This window comes from Eschrichtius robustus, chromosome 12 (assembly GCF_028021215.1).
Source record: "Eschrichtius robustus isolate mEscRob2 chromosome 12, mEscRob2.pri, whole genome shotgun sequence".
In the NCBI taxonomy this organism is placed as follows: Eukaryota; Metazoa; Chordata; class Mammalia; order Artiodactyla; family Eschrichtiidae; genus Eschrichtius; species Eschrichtius robustus.
This window is the reverse complement of record NC_090835.1, coordinates 73,508,434-73,527,055: the sequence shown is the minus strand read 5'-3', so window position 1 is coordinate 73,527,055 and position 18,622 is coordinate 73,508,434. Positions and strand designations below refer to the sequence as shown.

At 56.9% G+C, this 18,622-nt stretch overlaps 2 protein-coding genes and 1 long non-coding RNA gene across 10 annotated transcripts in view; 2 read left to right on the top strand and 1 right to left on the bottom strand.

Annotated features, from left to right (window-relative positions):
• The window catches only part of MOCS1 (molybdenum cofactor synthesis 1), a 35,577-nt gene extending 24,544 nt beyond the window's left edge, over positions 1–11,033 (top strand). For 3 of the 7 annotated variants that reach the window (XM_068558113.1, XM_068558110.1, XM_068558116.1), the window contains exons 4-11: positions 791–955; positions 3,186–3,247; positions 3,540–3,651; positions 4,064–4,176; positions 4,681–4,791; positions 7,091–7,211; positions 7,703–7,750; positions 9,692–11,033. In XM_068558113.1, the coding sequence (XP_068414214.1) occupies positions 791–955; positions 3,186–3,247; positions 3,540–3,651; positions 4,064–4,176; positions 4,681–4,791; positions 7,091–7,211; positions 7,703–7,750; positions 9,692–10,452 (1,493 nt within the window). In that variant the 3' untranslated portion in view covers positions 10,453–11,033. Of the gene's footprint in view, positions 1–790; positions 956–3,185; positions 3,248–3,539; positions 3,652–4,063; positions 4,177–4,680; positions 4,792–7,090; positions 7,212–7,702; positions 7,766–9,691 lie in introns of all 7 variants that reach the window. The other 4 variants (XM_068558118.1, XM_068558117.1, XM_068558115.1 and 1 more) reach the window with 2 other exon arrangements.
• Positions 11,034–11,675: 642 nt separating this feature from the next.
• Positions 11,676–18,622, bottom strand: part of DAAM2 (dishevelled associated activator of morphogenesis 2) — a 112,460-nt gene continuing 105,513 nt past the window's right edge. For both annotated transcript variants that reach the window (XM_068558108.1, XM_068558109.1), the window contains exons 21-25: positions 18,358–18,465; positions 17,353–17,413; positions 16,152–16,283; positions 14,884–15,054; positions 11,676–14,661 (exon numbers count right to left, since the gene is read on the bottom strand). In XM_068558108.1, the coding sequence (XP_068414209.1) occupies positions 14,440–14,661; positions 14,884–15,054; positions 16,152–16,283; positions 17,353–17,413; positions 18,358–18,465 (694 nt within the window). In that variant the 3' untranslated portion in view covers positions 11,676–14,439. The remainder of the gene's footprint in view (positions 14,662–14,883; positions 15,055–16,151; positions 16,284–17,352; positions 17,414–18,357; positions 18,466–18,622) is intronic.
• LOC137773440 (uncharacterized) lies at positions 14,465–18,534 on the top strand. Its single transcript, XR_011075672.1, has 5 exons — positions 14,465–15,135; positions 15,832–15,918; positions 16,281–16,452; positions 17,625–17,711; positions 17,806–18,534. It is a non-coding gene; the product is annotated as an uncharacterized lncRNA (long non-coding RNA).

Below are 18,622 nucleotides of genomic sequence, written 5' to 3'. Positions count from 1 at the left end.
AAGCGCAGGCTCAGTAGTTGTGGTGCACAGGCTTAGTTGCTCCACGGCATGTGGGATTTTCCTGGACCAGGGCTCAAACCCGTGTCCCCTGCATTGGCAGGCAGATTCTTAACCACTGCACCACCAGGGAAGCCCATATTTACTGATTCTTAGCTGTGTATTCATTTCAGTGCCCAAGGCTTCTGTTGGCCTGGCTGTCAGTGCTATATCTGTTTATGCTGGTTGCCCCTGAGTTTGTGGAGAAGGGAAGTGAAGTTCTTCTGGACTCCAGGGATCCCGTCTCCTGAGTATCTGCAGCTACTCAGGACTGCCCCCACCCCTTCAGCTCGCTTAAGTACTGTAGCCTTGGGGTAAAAGCTGCTGCCTTCCTCCTGCTCACAGGCATGGGAGGGAGACCAACGTACCCAACTCATCCATATATAGTTCCCCAGACAGGCAACCTCCTTGACAGGCCCAGGGCCCCTCCTGCTCCTTGCCTAGGTGACTGCTAAGCTGGATGCAGCTAGTTACCCTCCCACTTTGTATAGAACTGTCTCCTGTGTGCACTTTGGGCTCTGGTCTCCTTGATCCATCTGATCCCATCTGCACTCTAGCAAAGTGAGCACTCGGTGTTTGATCTTTTGGTTATTTCTTATTCTTATATTTCTTACTACTCTAAGCCTGGTTAATAGAGGTCCGCAGAGAGCCCCTTTTCCATCCATCTTATTTGGCTCGGAGTTTCTCCTTCCAGCCCTTCTCCTGGCCTCACCAAGAGCAAGAAGGCTGATACCCCTTCCTGTTCTCTCTCCAGCACAGCTCCACCAGCTGGAAGGGCTGAGGACCATTGGCATCACCACCAACGGCATCAACCTAGCCCGGCTGCTGCCTCAGCTTCAGAAAGCTGGTCTCAGTGCCATCAACATCAGCCTGGACACGCTGGTACCAGCCAAGTTTGAGTTCATCGTCCGCAGGAAAGGTGATCAGATGGGGTTCATGGTGGATGGTGACCCTCCCAGGCCCTCGTAGCTGGGGAGCTGTGGCTGGTGCAAGGGGCCTGGTCTCCCTCTTGGTGTCTGGGCTATAGCTAAGCCTAGGCATTTACACCTCACCCCTCAGTCTTGCTAAAGGCCCCTCGTCTCTGTAGCCACACTCTTGGGGACATTTTGGGATCGGATGCTAATGAGCTGTGGTGACCAGCCTCCCCCTACCCTGCCCCCAGTTTGCCCAGGACTGAGAGGGTTTCAAGAACACAGGACATTCCGTTTTAAAACCAAGACAGTCTCTGACAAACTGAGACAAGTTGGTTACCCTATAGTGAGCTCTGAGGAAATGTGGGGCAGCCTGGGGTGAAAGCAGCTACCCTGGGGTTCCAGGGACAGGGCCAGCACTGCCAGCTGAGGGTCCCCCAGCACCGAAGGATGCTCCCTGAGCCCATCCTGTTGTAAGCCTCTTCCTGCAGCAAGCACACCCACAGCCTCCTCCTGCCAGGCTCCATCAGAGAGGGTGGCAGTGGAGAGTGGAGGGCCCCGAGCCCCGGGTCTCACTAGGCCAGTGCCCACCATCCGTGGGCCCCAGGTTGGGATGGGAGGTTCTGCACGGGCTCAGATGCCCTTTGATTTGGGGAGGGTGGTGCATTACTGAGACCTCTCTGGAGGATCAGAGAGATGCCGGGGAGACCCAGCTCTCCCTCTGCTTCTCTGGAAACAGCCTCCAGCTCTCAGCCCCACCTCCTCTTTCCCCCCTTCCCCAGCGTGTGACTTCCTGTTTATATCTGGCAGTGTGCTGAGGAAGTGCTGGGGGGGGGGGGGGGGGGCGGGTCTTTGCCCTCTAAAGGGCTGCTCCAGGCGCTGTGGAGGGGACAGACGCACAGGACACTGTCCTGCCTTACAGGCTACAAAGGGCCGAAACAGGACACTTGTGGTGTCAGTTCAAGCACTTCAGAGAGGAAGAGAGAACTCTTTCTCTCTAGGGCTCTCTCTCCCAGCAGGGGGAGACTGGGAGGGCTTCAAGGAGGAGGCATTCATGCTGGCCCTTGAGGAATGGGATGTTCAGATCAAGGGAGCTTACTCTGAGGAGGAATGTCAGTCGAGAACCGCAGGGGCTCTGAGGTGGGGAAGTGGAAGGTATAACCGTGAGCTTTACCCACAGAACCCCCCCGCCCCACTTCCCCATGCGCCCTGCCTCCTTGACTCCTTCCTGGAATGAGGATCGGAGACAGTAGATCCTGATGCCAGATCTGCCTTCCCATTCATATCCCTGTGTCCCCTGCCTCCTTTTGGAGGAAGAGGGCTTGACGGAAGAGAGAACTTCTAGATTATTCTAACGGCATTCTGTATAAAAGCTGTACAGTCTTTCCTTTGCCGTCTCTTCCTGCTGTCTTACTCTGACAATGCTGCAAGGAAACGGTGGAGGCTGGCTGGGGGTGGAGGAGGGGCCGGTATGCCGGAGGCGCTCACATGTTTGGATACATGAGTGAGCTGGGCTGGGGAGGAGAAGCCAGCCTGGGATCACATTTACTGCACTAACCACAGAGATAGGAGAGAGCCACGTGCACGGGAATCGCTCACCAGCCCTGGCCCAGCACCTACGCTTGGTAGGTGCTCGGTGGGAATATGAAGAGTGGGTGAACGGACGGACTGGTGAGGAGCAGGCGCCGGGAGGGAGTTGGGGCACCTGCCTTCTGTGCGAGGCCCCCAGCTGAGCACTGCCTCTCTCTGGACCTCGGTTTCCTCGTCTGGACTATGAGAGAGTTCACCTAGATCAGGGTCCACACACTACAGCCCACCAGCCAACTCCAGCCCCCTGCCTGGTTTGTTTTTTTTACAGCCTTCGAGCTAAGAATGGATTTTGCAGATAACATTTGCAATGAATTTAATGATAGGGAACATTAACCATGAGTCCTGATTAAGCAGAATATTATCCCTGCAAAAAGAATTCCACTCTTTCATTCTATTCTAGAGTGGTGTTACAAATATTATACTCATTTATTACCATATTTTGAATTTAGTCAATAAAATCTTTATGATGTATATCTACATAATATCCTCAATTGTGCCTCTTGGCCTCCAGAGCCTGAAATATTTACTATCTGGTCCCCAGACTCGGCGGTCTCTAAGGCTCCTTGTGGCTCTGGTGCTTTCTATGGGTGTGAGGACGTGGGGGAGAGGAAGGCAGTGCCTGGACCCTGTTCCTCTCCCTCCCCACAGGCTTCCGCAAGGTCATGGAGGGCATCCACAAGGCCATTGAGCTGGGCTACAGTCCTGTGAAGGTGAGGACTTCCTGGCCCCAAGACAGCCCCCAGCCCTGGCCAGTGCACCTGCGGTGTACCCCTCACCACTTCCTGGCCCGCTCCATCCAGCCCTCCCCCCCACTCCCCACAAGGGAGGGGAGAAAACCAGTGAGCCATGGAATCTTCCAACCCACGGAGAACTGGGGGAGGGACACAAGGAATGGGACCCTGGGTGGAGAGCCTTAGGCAGGTGTCAGATCCCCGACAAGGGTCATCCCTGGAAAAGAACGCAGTGGGGATAGCCCTTGTGGTCCCGTTATCCCTGGACCAGGTGAACTGTGTGGTGATGCGAGGCCTGAATGAAGACGAACTCCCGGACTTCGTGGCCTTGACCGAGGGCCTTCCCCTGGACGTGCGCTTCATAGAGTACATGCCCTTTGACGGTCAGTGCTGCAGGGCGGGGTGGGTGGGGGAAGAGGAGGCCGGGCCTGTCGGCAGAGCTGGACCAGAGCCACGCTGAGAGCACGGCGGGGGGCTGTCAAGAACCCTGGGAAAGGCTGAGTAGGGCAGACAAGGTCTGGCTGCCCCTGTGGGTGCTGCTGACCCCGGATCCCGCTGTTTGTGTAGGAATTTCTCCAGGGATGGTGGGGAGGGGCCTGGGCAGGCACCGGGACTGCGATGGGGGTCGGAGGCTTCTCAGAGTGGGCATGGCTGTGATTCCATCCACTCATTTCAGGCACCTTGTGCCCTCCTGGCCCGGTGGCGGAGAACTGGTTCCTGGGCTGTGGGAGGGTGAACTTGAAGCCCCTGGGTCCCCGCAGCCTGTGACTCAGTAGCTCCCACTCCCCAATACAGGCAACAAGTGGAACTTCAGGAAGATGGTCAGCTACAAGGAGATGCTGGACACCCTCAGGCAGCAGTGGCCGGAGCTGGAGAAGCTGCCAGAGGAGGAATCCAGCACAGCCAAGGTTGGCGGGAGGGCAGGGATGGGGCCGGGAGAAAGGTGGTGCTTCCACCCTAGGACGGGAGAGCTGGCAGGGCTGCTTTGGGGGTGGAGTCAGTGATGCAGGACAGTGCCTTTTAAGCAGGAAGTGTTACAGGGCCATCATAACAGCCTCCCTGCTTCACTGACGCAGAAGCAGGCCCGACGTGGGGCAGGGGTTAAGGAACTTGTTGTAGGATGCACTGGACTGAGTGGTGGAGCGGGTGCTTGTCTGGCTCTTCCACGTGGCTGTCCCTGGCCGTGCTGCCCTCAGGTTCCTCCTGCATCTTTAGTAGCCTTTGTTTTGGGCAGGCCAAGTGCAGGCGGAGAGCTCATGGGCTTCATACCGGAGTCTTCTGTTGTCCGAGGGCCTTGGGGGCTGCTTTCTGCAGGGCTCCTGGGGAGAGGGCCGAGAGGTAAGGGCTCTGATGTCAGGGAGAGAGCTGGCACTCAGCTGCCCGTCCCCCTCCCCTCCGCTGCTCACCCACAGGCCTTTAAAATCCCTGGCTTCCGAGGCCGAGTCAGCTTCATCACGTCCATGTCTGAGCATTTCTGTGGGACCTGCAACCGCTTGCGAATCACAGCTGACGGGAACCTCAAGGTGAGTGTCCCCTTCCCCACGGGCACCCCTGTCCCTTCTGCGCTCTGTTTATGTCTTCCTACCCGCGCCCCCTGATTGGAGGTGAGGCTAGCAGGGTACACGGGGTGATGGTGAAATAGTGTCAGATATGGGGGGATCGTGGGAGCAGCAGATCAAGGTGAACTCGTGGCTCCCATGGAACCATCACCCTGGTTCTTTCCTTCCTCGGGTCCCTGGTTGATCAGGAGCCATTCTCCAGGACTCAGTGCTGTGGAAGGGCTGGGCGGGGATCGATGTGCCCTTTGCCCCCAGCCCCCACCCTGGTTGGCCCCTCCCACCAGGCCAGGGGTTCATTCCTGAAACCAGCATCCGTTACTCGTATCTAATATCTCATCAGCACATGCTGTGCGTTCAGCCCTGGGGATGGGTGGGTGGAAGGGAGGTGTGGACATGCCCATCTTCTGTGAGGTCACAGAGACTCCCCGTGACACCAAACAAAGAGCTAATGGGTGGCAGCACGGGATTCTTCATCAAATGAGGGGCCGGACAGGCCTCTGGTGGTGAACCTGGAGGGAGTGCACAGGGACCTCAGTGAGCCATGGAGACTGGGCAGGGGGTGGAGGGGAGGATGGATGCGTATCTGGGGTTCAACCTGATTTGGCCAGAGCAGATTAAAGTCAGCTATGGGGACGCCACCTCGTGGAGGGCTTGATTGACCCCATGCAAGGTGCAGAGTGTGTCCTGTTGACAGGAGGACACTGGGCAGAGTTTTTATACAAGGGGGGAGGCAGGATCCCCCATTCATGTTTTAGGAAGAATAACTCCCAGATTGAATTTGGAAATAGAAAGACAGTTAGATGGCCACTTAGTGATGTTCCAGATAGGTAAGAGTTAAGGTGAAGGTGGGAAGGAAGAGTGAAAGAACTTGGAGCTGCAGGTGTGGGTGGAGAGAGAGGCCCCCGGCTGTCTGGTCAGCTCTGGGACCTGCTTGGGATCGGGGGCAGGGGTGCTGGTGGGTGGGTTTGGACCGTCAGGCTGGACACCCGGTAGGAACCGTGCGGCAGGTTGTTGTAAAGCGAGGGGGTTTTCTGGGCTGGAGGCCCAGGACTGAGCGGACAGTCGGTGGTAACTGTGTCAGTCAGTCCCGTTCACGCCCCTGCAGGAGGTGGGGGGAGGATTCCAAGGAGAATGTGAGGAAGAGGCTGTTTATAGCGCAGGGTTAAGGGGGCCTGTAAGGGCACTGGATGAGCAGCAGCAAACTGCCGTCCCACCCCTGGGAGGAAGGGGCAGGGGCGGAGTTGGCGTCACTGGGCTCCCAGGAGAGCTGGAGCGGCCGCCTGGCTGGGGCTGTGATTGTGGATGGAAGCACCACTGCCGAGAAGTGCCCGGCCTTTCTCTGCTCTCACCCTCTGACCTCCCATCAGCCAAACCCAGGCGGAAGCCAGCAGGAGGGGGGGCTCTGGTTGCAGAGAAGGGCAGAGAGTGGAATCTGGGGGCTGGTGGGGAGCGAGGAAGGGGGACTGACCAGCTCGGGGAAGTGGGTGTATCTTCTGCTCAGATCGCGTTCATAGCTTCTCTGATGGTCTCTGCTTGTCAAACGTGCGTCTATGCCCACAGCACCCTGTACAGAGCTGACACGTGGTAGGTGCTTTGGTAGGTGCTTCATGGGAGGAAGTAGGTGTCCTACTTTCTGGGACTGCCCCATCCACCCCGAGCCCCCCAGAGCTCCCAGCCTCTCCCAGAATCAGGGGAGCCTTGAGTCAAGTTTGAATGACCTCAGGATGCCATCTCCACCAGCCCTCTGCTGTTCAGCCCCCAGTCAGGGACCAAAGACCAGAGCAAGGGCAGGCGGGCAGGGTCCGGGAGCAAAGGGACTGGAGGAGGATTGGGGGAAGTGGATGCACATGCCAGGCCTGGAGGGGCTGCCAGGACTCAGCTCCCACTGACCGGGGTCTGTCCTCATGGCAATGAAGAGGCCTTGCCATGGAATGTCTCAGGAGAAGGTGTGGATCTAGATTTTGATGTGCCATATCTGCCATTGGCAGTTATTTGGTTTTTTTCAAGTACGCGCCACGCGCTGAAGGAAACATGACCGGAAGTCAGATGCAGGCCTTGGGGTGTGTCTGCTTTTGCCTCCTGCCCTTCCAGCCCCTCCAACTCCTCCATCTGGCACCTTCGGCCCCTCATTGCAGGAAGACCTGCTTTGAGTATGACCAGCCACAGGAGGCCCTCATGCCCAGCCCAGGGGGGCTCCAAGGATCGGGACCAAGGCTCAGGATGAGGGGGGCATGTTGGCCTCACCGCAATGTGACCTCTCCAGGTCTGCCTCTTTGGGAACTCAGAGGTATCTCTACGGGATCACCTGCGGGCGGGGGCCTCTGAGGAGGAGCTGCTGACCGTCATCGGGGCTGCCGTGGGCAGGAAGAAGCGGCAGCATGCAGGTAAGGGGGCGGGGAGGCCAGGCTGGGTGGTGAGTGGGCCGTTGTCAGCAGGAGGGAGGTCTGGAGTGAGCCAGTGGCACTCAGTGTGGTCCGTGCTCTCCATCACTCCTGCTGGACCTCTAGACTTGGGGTGCGGTGATACTTCTCCTTCCCAGGGGAAGCTGGCAGAGCAGAGCCTGCACAGGACGGGGGACCCCATATTCTCTCGGGCTGTTTCATTGGGTGGTGGAGAAAGAGGGGTGCCATTGCCCCTCTCTCATCCCTGACAGGGAGGGCAGGGTCCTGGCATCCAAAAACTGTTACGGGCTCCAACATGGGCGACCTTGCGGTGTACGGTGGGGGTTTATTGTCGGGGTGCGGTAGGTGAGTGCGTGTCCACGGGGCTGTCATACCGCTGTGTCCATCGTCCGTTTCAGTGAACTCTTTTCCCCGCCCTCTTTCTCTCCCGCTTCCCTGCTCTCCTCTCCCTCCCCACCCTTCCCTCGCCCCAGGCATGTTCAGTATTTCCCAGATGAAGAACCGGCCCATGATCCTCATCGGTGGGTGACCCATCAGTACGTAACCACACACCCTTGTCACGGGGGAATCCCGTGGGGCGGGGCCCCTGCTGTAGGTGCCCCCCAACCCTGATCCTGCACTTCATCCTGAGGTTCTCATCCTTCACCTTTTCCTACCCCTCCAAGCCTTTACTGCGGCTTTTCTTCCCTTCCCTGGCTCCCTCTTAACTGCACATGCCACAGAAATCATCGTTCTGTCTCACCAGAAATCGGGTCGGGGGGTCCTCCGGGTTGATGATCGCTATGTTAGTTGTCCCCTGAAAATGGAGCTTCTGGGTAAGACAGAGATCTTGTCCTCGGCTTTAGAATCTCCCAGCTTGGATACGGTCACAGGCGTCCCTTCCCTTCTGTCCTGTGGGTCAATCCACGCGTGTGTCCGGACCATTAGTGCCCGTTGGTCCTTGTGTTGTTACACTTCTGTGTGGGCAGCGCTTAGGCAGCAAGCTAAGAGTGCTACTCAGCTTTCTAGGGAGGACACAGCCAGGATCTCAACTGCCCAATTCCTTAACTCCCAGGAACTTATGTGCCCAGGGCGTCTCTTAATGCGCACAGGATGCTTCAAACAGAAACACCTTTTTATTGAGCCATATGTGGTCTCTAACCCCGGGGAACTAGCTGGTCCAGGCGGAGCTTTGGGGATGCTGTTATCGCTCTGGCGCATGCACAGGCTAGAGCAGGGGAGGCCTCACTCCCTTGGCCACAGCCAGATCTGGGCCCCTGAATTGTGCCCTAAGCAAGAGAAAGCAGTGAGAACAACCAGGGGAAGGGATTCTTTTCTCCAGCACTTGGAGCAGAGTGAGCCCTGAGGCATGTGGGCGGGAGTGGGCCAGAGACAGCCCAGGGACCAAACCAGCCACCCAGAGAAGGAAGGGCGGCTCGCCACAGCATGCCATCGGGAAGAAAACTGTATCACCTCTCTTCTGCGCTCACCTCTGCCATCGTCATCCTCTTGTGTTGGGCCTTGACCCGTGCTGACACGCCTTGATGGCAAGGAGTGGGGGATGCCTTGATAATTGTACCTCTGACACTGACAAGGTAGGGGAGCCAGAGCATGATGGAAAGCTGGAAGTTGGGAGGCCTCATTGCTTCAGAAGGAATAATAATACTGTCAAGGATATAGAGTAACTAAAGTGGTCTGATCTCTGTAAAACCCAGAGTTGCCTAGAACGGGGCCTCTTAGACTTTCACGTGCCTGTGAATCCCTTAGGGATCTTGTTATTTCAGATTCGGATTCGGGAGGTCTGGGCTGCATCTCTAACAGTCCTCAGATGGTGCTGGTGCCGCCGGTCCCTGCACCACCCTTTGAGTAACAAGAGCCTACAAGGTCCCCAAGGCCCCTGGGACCATTCGAATCAGCCTGTCGCTTTGTGTATGCTTCTGATCTGCTTGAGACGTTGTTTGAATAGATTAAATATTTACCTTAGTATGTTGTCTATAAACTATATGATTTCTGTTAGCCCTTCCCGGAGGATGTGAAGATGAGAGTAACTAATTGGTAATTCAGGCTGAGGCCTCGCTATCGTTTTAAGAAAATGAAGGGACAGAGCAGTCATCTATCTGATCGAGGCTTCAGTCTTCAGACCTTAGGTGTTTCTTAAGAGAACTTGGGCAACAGGAAAGTTGTGAGGAGGGGAGCCCAGGTGGGAGCACCCACAGACCCCACTGCAGGGCAGGCAGAGCCTGCGGGCCCCTTGCCCTGTGCACCTCCTGGTGAGGAGGGCTGCACGCTCTTATTCCGGGGCCCCCTCTCTGTGTATCGTCTCTTTTTCTCTCTCTCCTCGCTGTGCCTTTCGCCCCTCATTCCACTTTCCCCAGCGTGAAAGGGAGAACTCGGGGTTTGGTGGGGAGAGGCTTGGGGAGGGAGGTGGGAAAAAGACCTACCTTTTGGACTGAGTCTTTCTTCTCTTTCATTCTTCCTTCCAGAGTTATTTTTGATGTGCCAAGATTCCCCACCAGCCATTCCAAGCATCTCCTTCAGGGACTCCCTCCATGTTCAGGGTCTGAGACACAGAGTGAGTTTCTCCAGCCAGATGGTGACTTTGTGGAAAGGGGGCCGGCTCCCCCAGATCCCTCTCCTCGCCCAGCGGTGGCTGGGGTCTGGCCTCCCTCAGAGACATTACGGTTCCCACCTCGACTCAGATGCCAACCCGAAGTGCCTTAGCCCAGAGCCCTGGGCTCCTGCCACCCCCTCAGGACCTCTGCCCACCTCAGACCAACTGACCCACGTGGACGGGGAAGGACAGGCGGCTATGGTAGACGTGGGTGGGAAGCCAGACACAGAGCGGGTGGCCATGGCCTCAGCCGTGGTCCTCCTGGGGCCTGTGGCCTACAAGCTCGTCCAGGAGAACCAGCTAAAGAAGGGAGACGCCCTGGTGGTGGCCCAGCTGGCAGGTGTCCAGGCGGCCAAGCTGACCAGCCAGCTGATCCCCTTGTGCCACCACGTGGCCCTGAGCCACGTCCAGGTGCAGCTGGAGCTGGACAGCACGCGCCACGCCGTGGTGGTCCGGGCGTCTTGCCGGGCTCGGGGCCCCACTGGGGTGGAGATGGAGGCCCTGACCTCCGCTGCCGTGGCCGCCCTCACCCTGTATGACATGTGCAAGGCCGTCAGCAGGGACATCATGTTGGCGGAGATCAAGCTCGTCAGCAAGACCGGGGGTCAGCGGGGGGACTTCCATCGGACATAGAGCTCCTGCCCCCTCTCACCCCTGGCCCAGCAAGGTCAAGAGATGGGATGCGATTTCAGCCGAGGGAAAGATGTCAAGTTCCTTTCACCCCATCACCAGTTACCTTCAACCGGTAGGAACCCCAGGTCAGCCCACCCCTCCACTGCTCGATGACCTACACTGACCTGCGAGGTTTCCTTTCTTCTGAGAGGAAACCAGCAGGCCCGTCAGCCTTCCTGGACCCTCACTAAGGTCGTGGGAGGGGGCTGGCCGCAGCGAGCAAGGCTAGATAACCCCAAAATCACATTGAGTGACTTGTGGACTCTCTCCGACAGTCGAGCCCATAACCTCCCCTTCTCTCTTGGGTTTTCTCTTCTCCTTCCTTCCCCGGGAGGGAACAAGGGCTCCTAAGCAGGAGCCTCGTGGGCCGCAGCCCTGAGGCCTCCTGACCAAGCACACCTCCCACACCTGCCCCACGCATGGCCTTTCCACCTGCACCCCTTCGTCCTGGGACACACCAGGGGAGGAGGAGCGATGGAGCTCGCCTTCACCCTCACAGTGCACAAAATAAAGCCACGATGCCCATTTTGGGGATGCAAGAATGAGGACTGTGTCTGTGCCGAGGGCACCGAGCTGCTGTGATGGCAGGCCCACCCCTCAACCCGACGCCCCCTGGGGGAAGAGGAGCAGGAGAGACGCTGGAAAAGCAAAGGGGCGTGTTCTCCGTGCGCCCCCACCTTCCCTGGGGGAGAAGGTAGGAGTGGAGTGGGAGGCCCAGAGATGCAGCACTGCCAGGTAGGGGTGTCCGAAGCTCATCCCGTCGCCGGCTGGTAGAGGTCAGGGGGTGCAATTAGAGGCTCCTGGTTTTCACATCCCCAAACGCTGGACATGCTTGCTGGGTCCTCTCAATGTGGGTAGGTGTCTCTAGTTCTAGCCTCAGTCCCCCCACCCCCCACTCCCCCGGCCCCCTGCCTGTCTTTCCTCTGCCCTGCACCCAGGTGTGCTGGCAAATGTTTAACAACTAGCTCTTGGAAAAGAAAAAAAGGCCAATTTCCATGGTCTAAGTCCTCCCACCTTGGCCGATTTCAGGCTACCGTACAACGTGAACTGGCTTGCGGAATTCCTGAGGATGTAACAGTCAGGGCTCGCAGAGCTGGATCTGCTTCCAGCACACCGTGGGCTATGCCGCTCCCCAGCACGCCTCACGTCCCCGCGTGGGAAGAAGGCACAAGTTTCAAGGCAGGTTAGGTAGGGGTGGCACGGATTTAATATTTTTTAGTATTACAATATATTCTTATGAAAAAGGTGCAGGCGAAAAGGACGCTGCAGATTTTGTACATTAGCCTCATTTGTCGTCTGAAACAGCTGGTGAGAACAGCCTTGGCGTGGAGGTGGTAGAGGTGGGGGGGGGTGGTCACGGCTCCCCCAGCGGGTGGAAAGGGGATGGGGGTGGGGAAGAGCCTGGACCAGACCCTTCCCCATCCACCCGGAGAATTTTCTCCTCCCGCCGCCCTAAACACGCCTCCCTTCCCTCACAGGGGAGGGGGAGCGGGTGTTGCTGCTGAGAAGGGGACAGGTTGCATCCGATTAACTGAATTTTACATTGTACACAAAATTAGCTGGAGAAATTAACCCAAAGGTGGCAGGAAGGGCACCTGGGAACGACCAAGGAACAAATACAACAGGCGTAAACGTTTAGCGTATCAAGGACCAACTCAGCTGTCTCCTAGGCACCAGCACTTCTTGCTGAGTCAGCCGTGATGGTCTGTGGTCCAAGGCACTGTTGGCGATCTGGCTACAGTGGCGTCTGCTGTCAGAGCCACTGGCCAGATCTAGAAAAATAATAAATAGAGAAAGCAAAATCTTTAGAGGTGAGAAGCCTGAGCCCTGGAACAATCAATATACGTGTCCTCTGTAAACAGTTAAACCGGACTCTGCTTTTCTGTGGATCCAACGTGTCTCGAACGTCTTCCATATTCCTTCTTCCCTGGTGCGTATCCAGTCTTCCACGGTGGGTGGGAATGCCGGGGTTTGGGCAGGCCTGTTGGCTAGACGTGGAGCCCTCCCTATTCCCGGTCCCAGTGGGTGAGGTGGACCTCAGCCTGGCCAGTCTGGGGGAGGACCCTGCGAGGTCCCGCCACAACCTTCCCATTGTCCCAACGCCGGCTTCTTCCAGCGGGGGCTTGTGGGTATCACACAGCTCTGCGGCCACTCTTCCTGGTAAGCCTGCACCTTACCCTCACCTGGACTCCAGGATGGCTGCTTCACACTGGTCCCGACCAGGCTTACACTTGCTCAATCCCTCCCCCTTGAACCAACACACACGTTGGGCTCAGCAACCCTGTGTTTCTTCCCCTGCAGCTACTATGGTCCCACCCCCAGAAAAGATAGGCAGCTGAAGAGTGGGCCCAGCCCACCAGTCTGTCCACTGGCAATAACCCTGAGCTGGAGGAGGAGGTCAGAAGGTGAGAAACAAAAGGGAAGGGCAGGAGGATAGAAGGGCAGGGAGCCTGTTGATGTAGGGTTGCAGGGAGGGTCAGGCAGGTCTCCCAGATACAGAGGATGAGAGGTTAACTCGGGGGGGGTGGGGGTTGGAAATGTATTAAAAATGAGCCTTGATGGAGTTCAGCTCACCTCTGTCCTTTTAGAAAATTTGTGTAGATACCAGCCATCATCCTGCCCCACAAGGACAGCTCCTGGTGGACAGAATGAAGGTGAGAACGGACAGGAGAACCAGAATGGAAGTCGGCTGAACCAAGTCGGGTCCCAGAGCTGGGGGGTGGGACCCCCTCAGCTTTCCACCCCTGCCTGCTCTGCCCGCCCCCCCCCCCCAATCTGAATGCCCCTGAGGAGGTCCCCTTACTCCCTTAGAGGTGGCGTGTAACTGCAGAGGGCAGCTCTTGCCCTTGGAGCCCTCGGAACCGGTGCCCCAGGGCCAGCCTCAGCCAGACGAATGCAGTTGTAAGCGTCTCCTGCAGGCTGGACGGAGCAGGAGGTCACTGTGCCTACTGCTTGGCGGCAGATGTCAGAGGAGTATGGGGTCCGAGTAATGTTCAGTGGTAACCCAGGCGCTCTGGGTGGAGCTGGCCATTCAGGTGCTGCCCCCTGGAACCCCGAGCCAACGTGTGAGGTCACTGTCTCGCTTCAAGACAATGGTCAGGTTGTACAGGGTGGGGGTGGGGAAGGAGAGTTTCGGTCCAGGGTCCCTGTGCCCAGCATACGAGGTGTGGTGATGAATGGGGTCTTCTTTCTTGAACCCCTTCCCTTAGCAGATCCATCAAGTACCTGATAGTGAGCCCTAGTGGGAACCCAAAGGTGAGTTTTCCGGGATTCTGGATTAGTATAGGATGGAGATGGCAGGAGGGAAGGGAGAGAGACTTAAGACATGCAAGAGAGGGGCCAGAGGGCTCGTGATGTAGGAAACGGGCACTGTCACCCTGTCCTGATGACTTGGTCCCTGCATCATCCTCCCAGCATCTTTTTTTTTTTTTTTTTTTCCTGGAACACATCTAGCTAGCATATGTCACGCCTCTTCCTTTCAATAGGAAACTTCGCCCCAGATCAACGTTCCATTACGCCTACTCTTGAGAGATGGGAGCCTGGATGCCCCCCGCCCGTTACTCCCCACGGCACGTGAAATCTGGACAAGGTCCGTGGACCTCTCTCCAGGCTAGATATGGAACAGCTCTGTGCCAACATTTGGGTGTCCATGCTGGGGGTTAGGGAGCAGGGCCCCTTCAGCCAGGGCTGGCCAGGGATGTCCAAGTCCACCTCAGAGAGTGACCCCTGGGGCCAGGGTGCAGAAAGAATAATGGGAAGAGGAGATGAGGGGAGCCCCTTCAGGTGGGGAGACACCGGGTCCTGCCACACAGCCCCGCTCCCAGGACCCAGCCCAGGGCTCTAAATCCAGCACCGAATTGTGTTAAGTATCACTAGCACGGCCTCCTCCACTCCGCCGCCCTGGGCCCGTCCCTGTCTCCTGGCCTCCCACTGCGGCCAGTCCCCAGGTCAATAATTTAGCCTGTTTATGGCCCGCTCCCGGGTGGCTTCCAGGGCCTGGCTCCCTGATCGCTTGCGGCTGCGTTTGAGTTTGCACAAGTCCTTGTCGAAAACTTCGCCCGAGCGCAGGGCCGACACCAGGTCATCAAACTCGCCGCCCTCCTCCAGCGCGCTGCCCGCATGCACCTTCCGCTGGCGCTGCCACCGCTCCCTCTCGCGCTGCTCCTTCAGCTGGAGGAGCGAGGGGGGCGGGTGAGAGGCCGCGGACCAGCACATCCACCACGGTCCAGGTCACAGACACCTGCCTTCCTTCGCGGGTGGATGCCTGGCCTGGGCTGGGTCTACCAACTGGCCCCACTTCCCTCCTTGCTAGGGCACCCTGAGCCTCCGCCGCCCACTGCACTCTCCCCTCCCTCAGCCTTGCTCAGGCCCCGGCCCCGGCAGCACCCTCACCATGGCCTCCATGCGTGCCCGCCGCTCCTCCTCCTCCTTCCTCCTCCGCATGGCCTCCAGGTCCTGCCGGGCCTCCGAGAAGGCCTGCAGAAAGGTGTCAAAGATGCCGAAGAATTCATCCGGCTGCATCTTGCTGTCCTGCTCCCCAAAGTGCATCAGGGCCTTGGAGAACTGTCGAAGAGAAGGGTCGGTGGAGAGTCACCCCCGAGCCTGGTGGGCAGTTGAGTTCCAGCCAGAGCAGAGCTCATCCAGGTGGGGGCGCTCGGGGGGCAGGGCTAGAGAGGGGAGACGCCCTCCCCCCACACACTGTCATCAGGGTAAGGACAAGGCTGAAGGAAAGGCTTGAGGCTGACACCTGGGGAGGTGGGAGACACAGGCTGGCTGACAGAGGCTGCCCAGAGTGACCTCTGGGTCTGTTAGCTCTGGGTCTGTTAGGGTGTAGGTACAGGACCAGGAGCTGCAGACCTTGGGAAGCACTTCCTAAGGTCAGGACCAAAAGGATGTCAGATCATCTAGTTATCGGGCTAGTTATTTAACCCCTCTGTGCCTCGGTTTCTTCATCTGTAAAATGGGGATAATAATAGGACCTACTTTATAGTATTGGGAGGTGTTAAATGAGTTAGTGATGCAGAGTGCTAGCTACACGCCTGGCACTATTACTGACAGCCACCAGCTCTAATTCAACCCACTGAAAACCCTTTAAGAAAGCCCTCACTACTCTAAGTGTGCTCCCTGGACCAGCGGCAGGGGTGTTTCCCGGGAGCTGGTTGGAAAGGCTGAATCTCAGGCTCCACCCCCGACCTCCTGAATGAGGACCCACATCTCAATAAGACTCCCACAGTTGGGGGTCCAGAGGTGTGTCAGAGTGCGAAGCGGGAAGAGGCAGAGCAACTGAGAGCAAAGCTAGGCTCCGGAGTCAGGCTTCTAACCCAGCTCTGTCTATCACAGCTGGGCAACCTTGGGCAAGTTAACGTCTGTGGATCTCAGTGCACGTATCTGTGGAATGGGATAATAGCCTTTCAACAAGCCCAGAAGGTAGGTGGTGAGATAGAGGATGGAAAACACTTAATGGGGCGCCTGACATCTGGTCAATGGACTGCGAACTTTGTAACAGCGTTGCTGTCGCTTTTCTTGTAGGAGTGAGGAAACCGTTTCTCCTCAAAGCTCTGTGCCTCTGGGTGTGTCCCTGTTGGGCCACCTGTGGTAGGACTGGTGAAGACAGAGAGGGGTGGGGGCGGGGTCAGCCTGGGGGCTTGGGGCGCCCTTACCTTGGCCCTGGCTTCGTTGAGCTGGTCCTCCAGCTCTGAGAAGCTGAAGCTGGAGACCGTGATGAAGTCGCTCATGACCGGGACAAACTTGTCATTCGGATCCCACACCTGGCGTTTCTGATATTCCAGCTCCTGAGGAGGGGAGAGCCAAGTGCGGGTCGGACCAGTGCCAGGACAAGAGTCAGGGATGCTGGGACTCACCACATCCTCCACCCTCCTTGCCAATCGCAGGACACTGAGCCTTCCTTTGGAAGAGGGAACACCCTGAGTCTCAAATTCTAAGGGTGGCAAAGATTGTGAGGTATCACCCAGTCCCCCCTGCCATATTTCTTTCTCTAGATCCTGCTACCCAAAGAGTGTTCTGGGACCAGCAGCGTGAAATTTTAAGAAACAGCCTCTCAGGCCCCACTCAGAATTAGAATCTGCATTTTAACAAGACCTTTGGGTGATTTGTGTGCCGATTAAAGCGTGAGATGCATTTCCAAATCTCCCAGTTGATGCGATGCTGCTGGTTCGTGGACCACGGACCACGTTTTGGGTAGCACTTTAAAGGGCTATAAATTAGAAAGCAGCCCCCTGCCTCATCCCCCCACTGCCATAATGGCAACAAAAGGCTCCTTCTCATACTTCTTTCTCGAAGCCCATTATCCCCTTAGCCGCCTCCCCACACACGCCCAGTGAAGATGAGAAGGCTCTCTAGTTCCTAGATGGGAACAAAGGAGTGGGCCACCTCCACACTGGGCTAGAGAGAGTATCATCTGAGAAGCCCTTAGATCAGGAATAGTAGAGATCTGGGTCTCCAGCAAAAAAAAAAAAAAGTATAGCCCCTGGGTCCTCTTCTGGCCCAGGGAGGAGGTGAAGAGACATAAGGAAAGAACTTCTGGGGACAGTGGTCCCCAGTGTCACACTAGGTGTTACCTGCCCTAAGTCAGCTTCCAAGGCATGCAGATCCTCTGTCCCATCGATTTGAATCAACCTTAAACATGTGGCAGATTTCTCATTCACTCCGCTCCACTGTACAGTGATAGGCTACAGTCTCAGATGGATGTCCCCTCTTCAGGAGTCTAAATTTAAGCCTTGGGTAATTCAGTTATCCTTTCCTGAGCACTCACTCTATGCTACAGGCTGTACCTGCTGTGCCAGCTGTTCTGTCACCCCAGCCAGGAGCTTTGGGTCACATAGGCATAGATGATGTACTCACCACCTCGACTGCTCTGAGGCCCCTCCTGAGGTTGCCCACCTCCTTCTCCAGCTCTGCCAAGCTATGGGTGGGTGGGTGGGTGGGGGGGACACAGAGGGAGGGAGAGGAGCTGGGGTTAGTACAGGGCAGACCAAACCCCAATGGCTTTGGGAGTCAGTGCACCCGGGTTCCAGCCCTGCTTTGGCTATTAACATGTTGCCCTGGCAAATCACCTCCCCTCTGTGCTCTGTCTGTGCTTCTATAAAATAACGGGTGAAACTTATGTCCTATAGATCCTTCCAGATCGGAAATATCATGCTGCATATTAGAAGGTTTCCAACACACGGCCTCTGGCTTGGATTTATTTTTATTACCATCAGGTAATGCTCATCAGCTCTTAACATGGTATCTTGCAAGCAGTATGCCTTTGATGTGTATTAGCTATTTACCTCTGCGTTTCTGCTTCTATTGGAGATGCTTCTATCAGCCTGTATACGTTCAGGTCTGACGTCTCGCCTGTAGCAGATGCCCCTGGAGCCCGCCACCCCACCCCCGCCATCTCCTTGGACCATCCGTTGTAGTGGACAGCCCTGACTTCCAACCACTGAGCACTTTTTCTGCGGGCCAGAGCGTTACTGCCCGCCCCCAGCCAGTGAGTGACAGGAGATGGTAGATGATGCCCATCTTACCCCTTGTGGGGATAATGGAGTGAGTATCCTACACTGTCTCCCACACCCTGCAGGCAGGATTAAGCTCTGATTGCCTGCAGTGGTAAGTGGCTTAATAACAACCCCATTGCCGGCGTTCTCCCCATCCCCGTCGCAATTCCCCACTCCCCACTTTGTTTCCTGAGAGCATCTCTGAGATGAGGATTTGAGAGCAAAGACTGTCTTTTGTTGGGTTCTCTCAGAGCAAACCCTCAGATGCTGTTCATTCTGAGGCAGCTCAGGGTAGCCCCGAAGGAGGAAGTTACGATGAGAGAGTGCGGGATCACAGGGAGAAGGAAGCCTCAAGAGGACCCCTTACTTGACTTTGGCGGCTTCTGGAAGATGCTGCAGCTCGGAGGGCATGTTCAGGATGTCAGGGAAATGCTTCTCCAGGATCATGATCAGATAATGTAGCAGAGAGATGTTTCTGTGGGTGAAAGTCGGGTCAGGGCTACGGGGCCAAGGGAATTGGGAACGAGGGTCCGGCGGAAACTAGGGTGAGGTGTTAGGGGAAAGTTGTGACATATTTTGGGAGGGTAACGGGGAGGAGGGGAGAGGCCAGGGTGGGGCGAGACGGGGGCTCC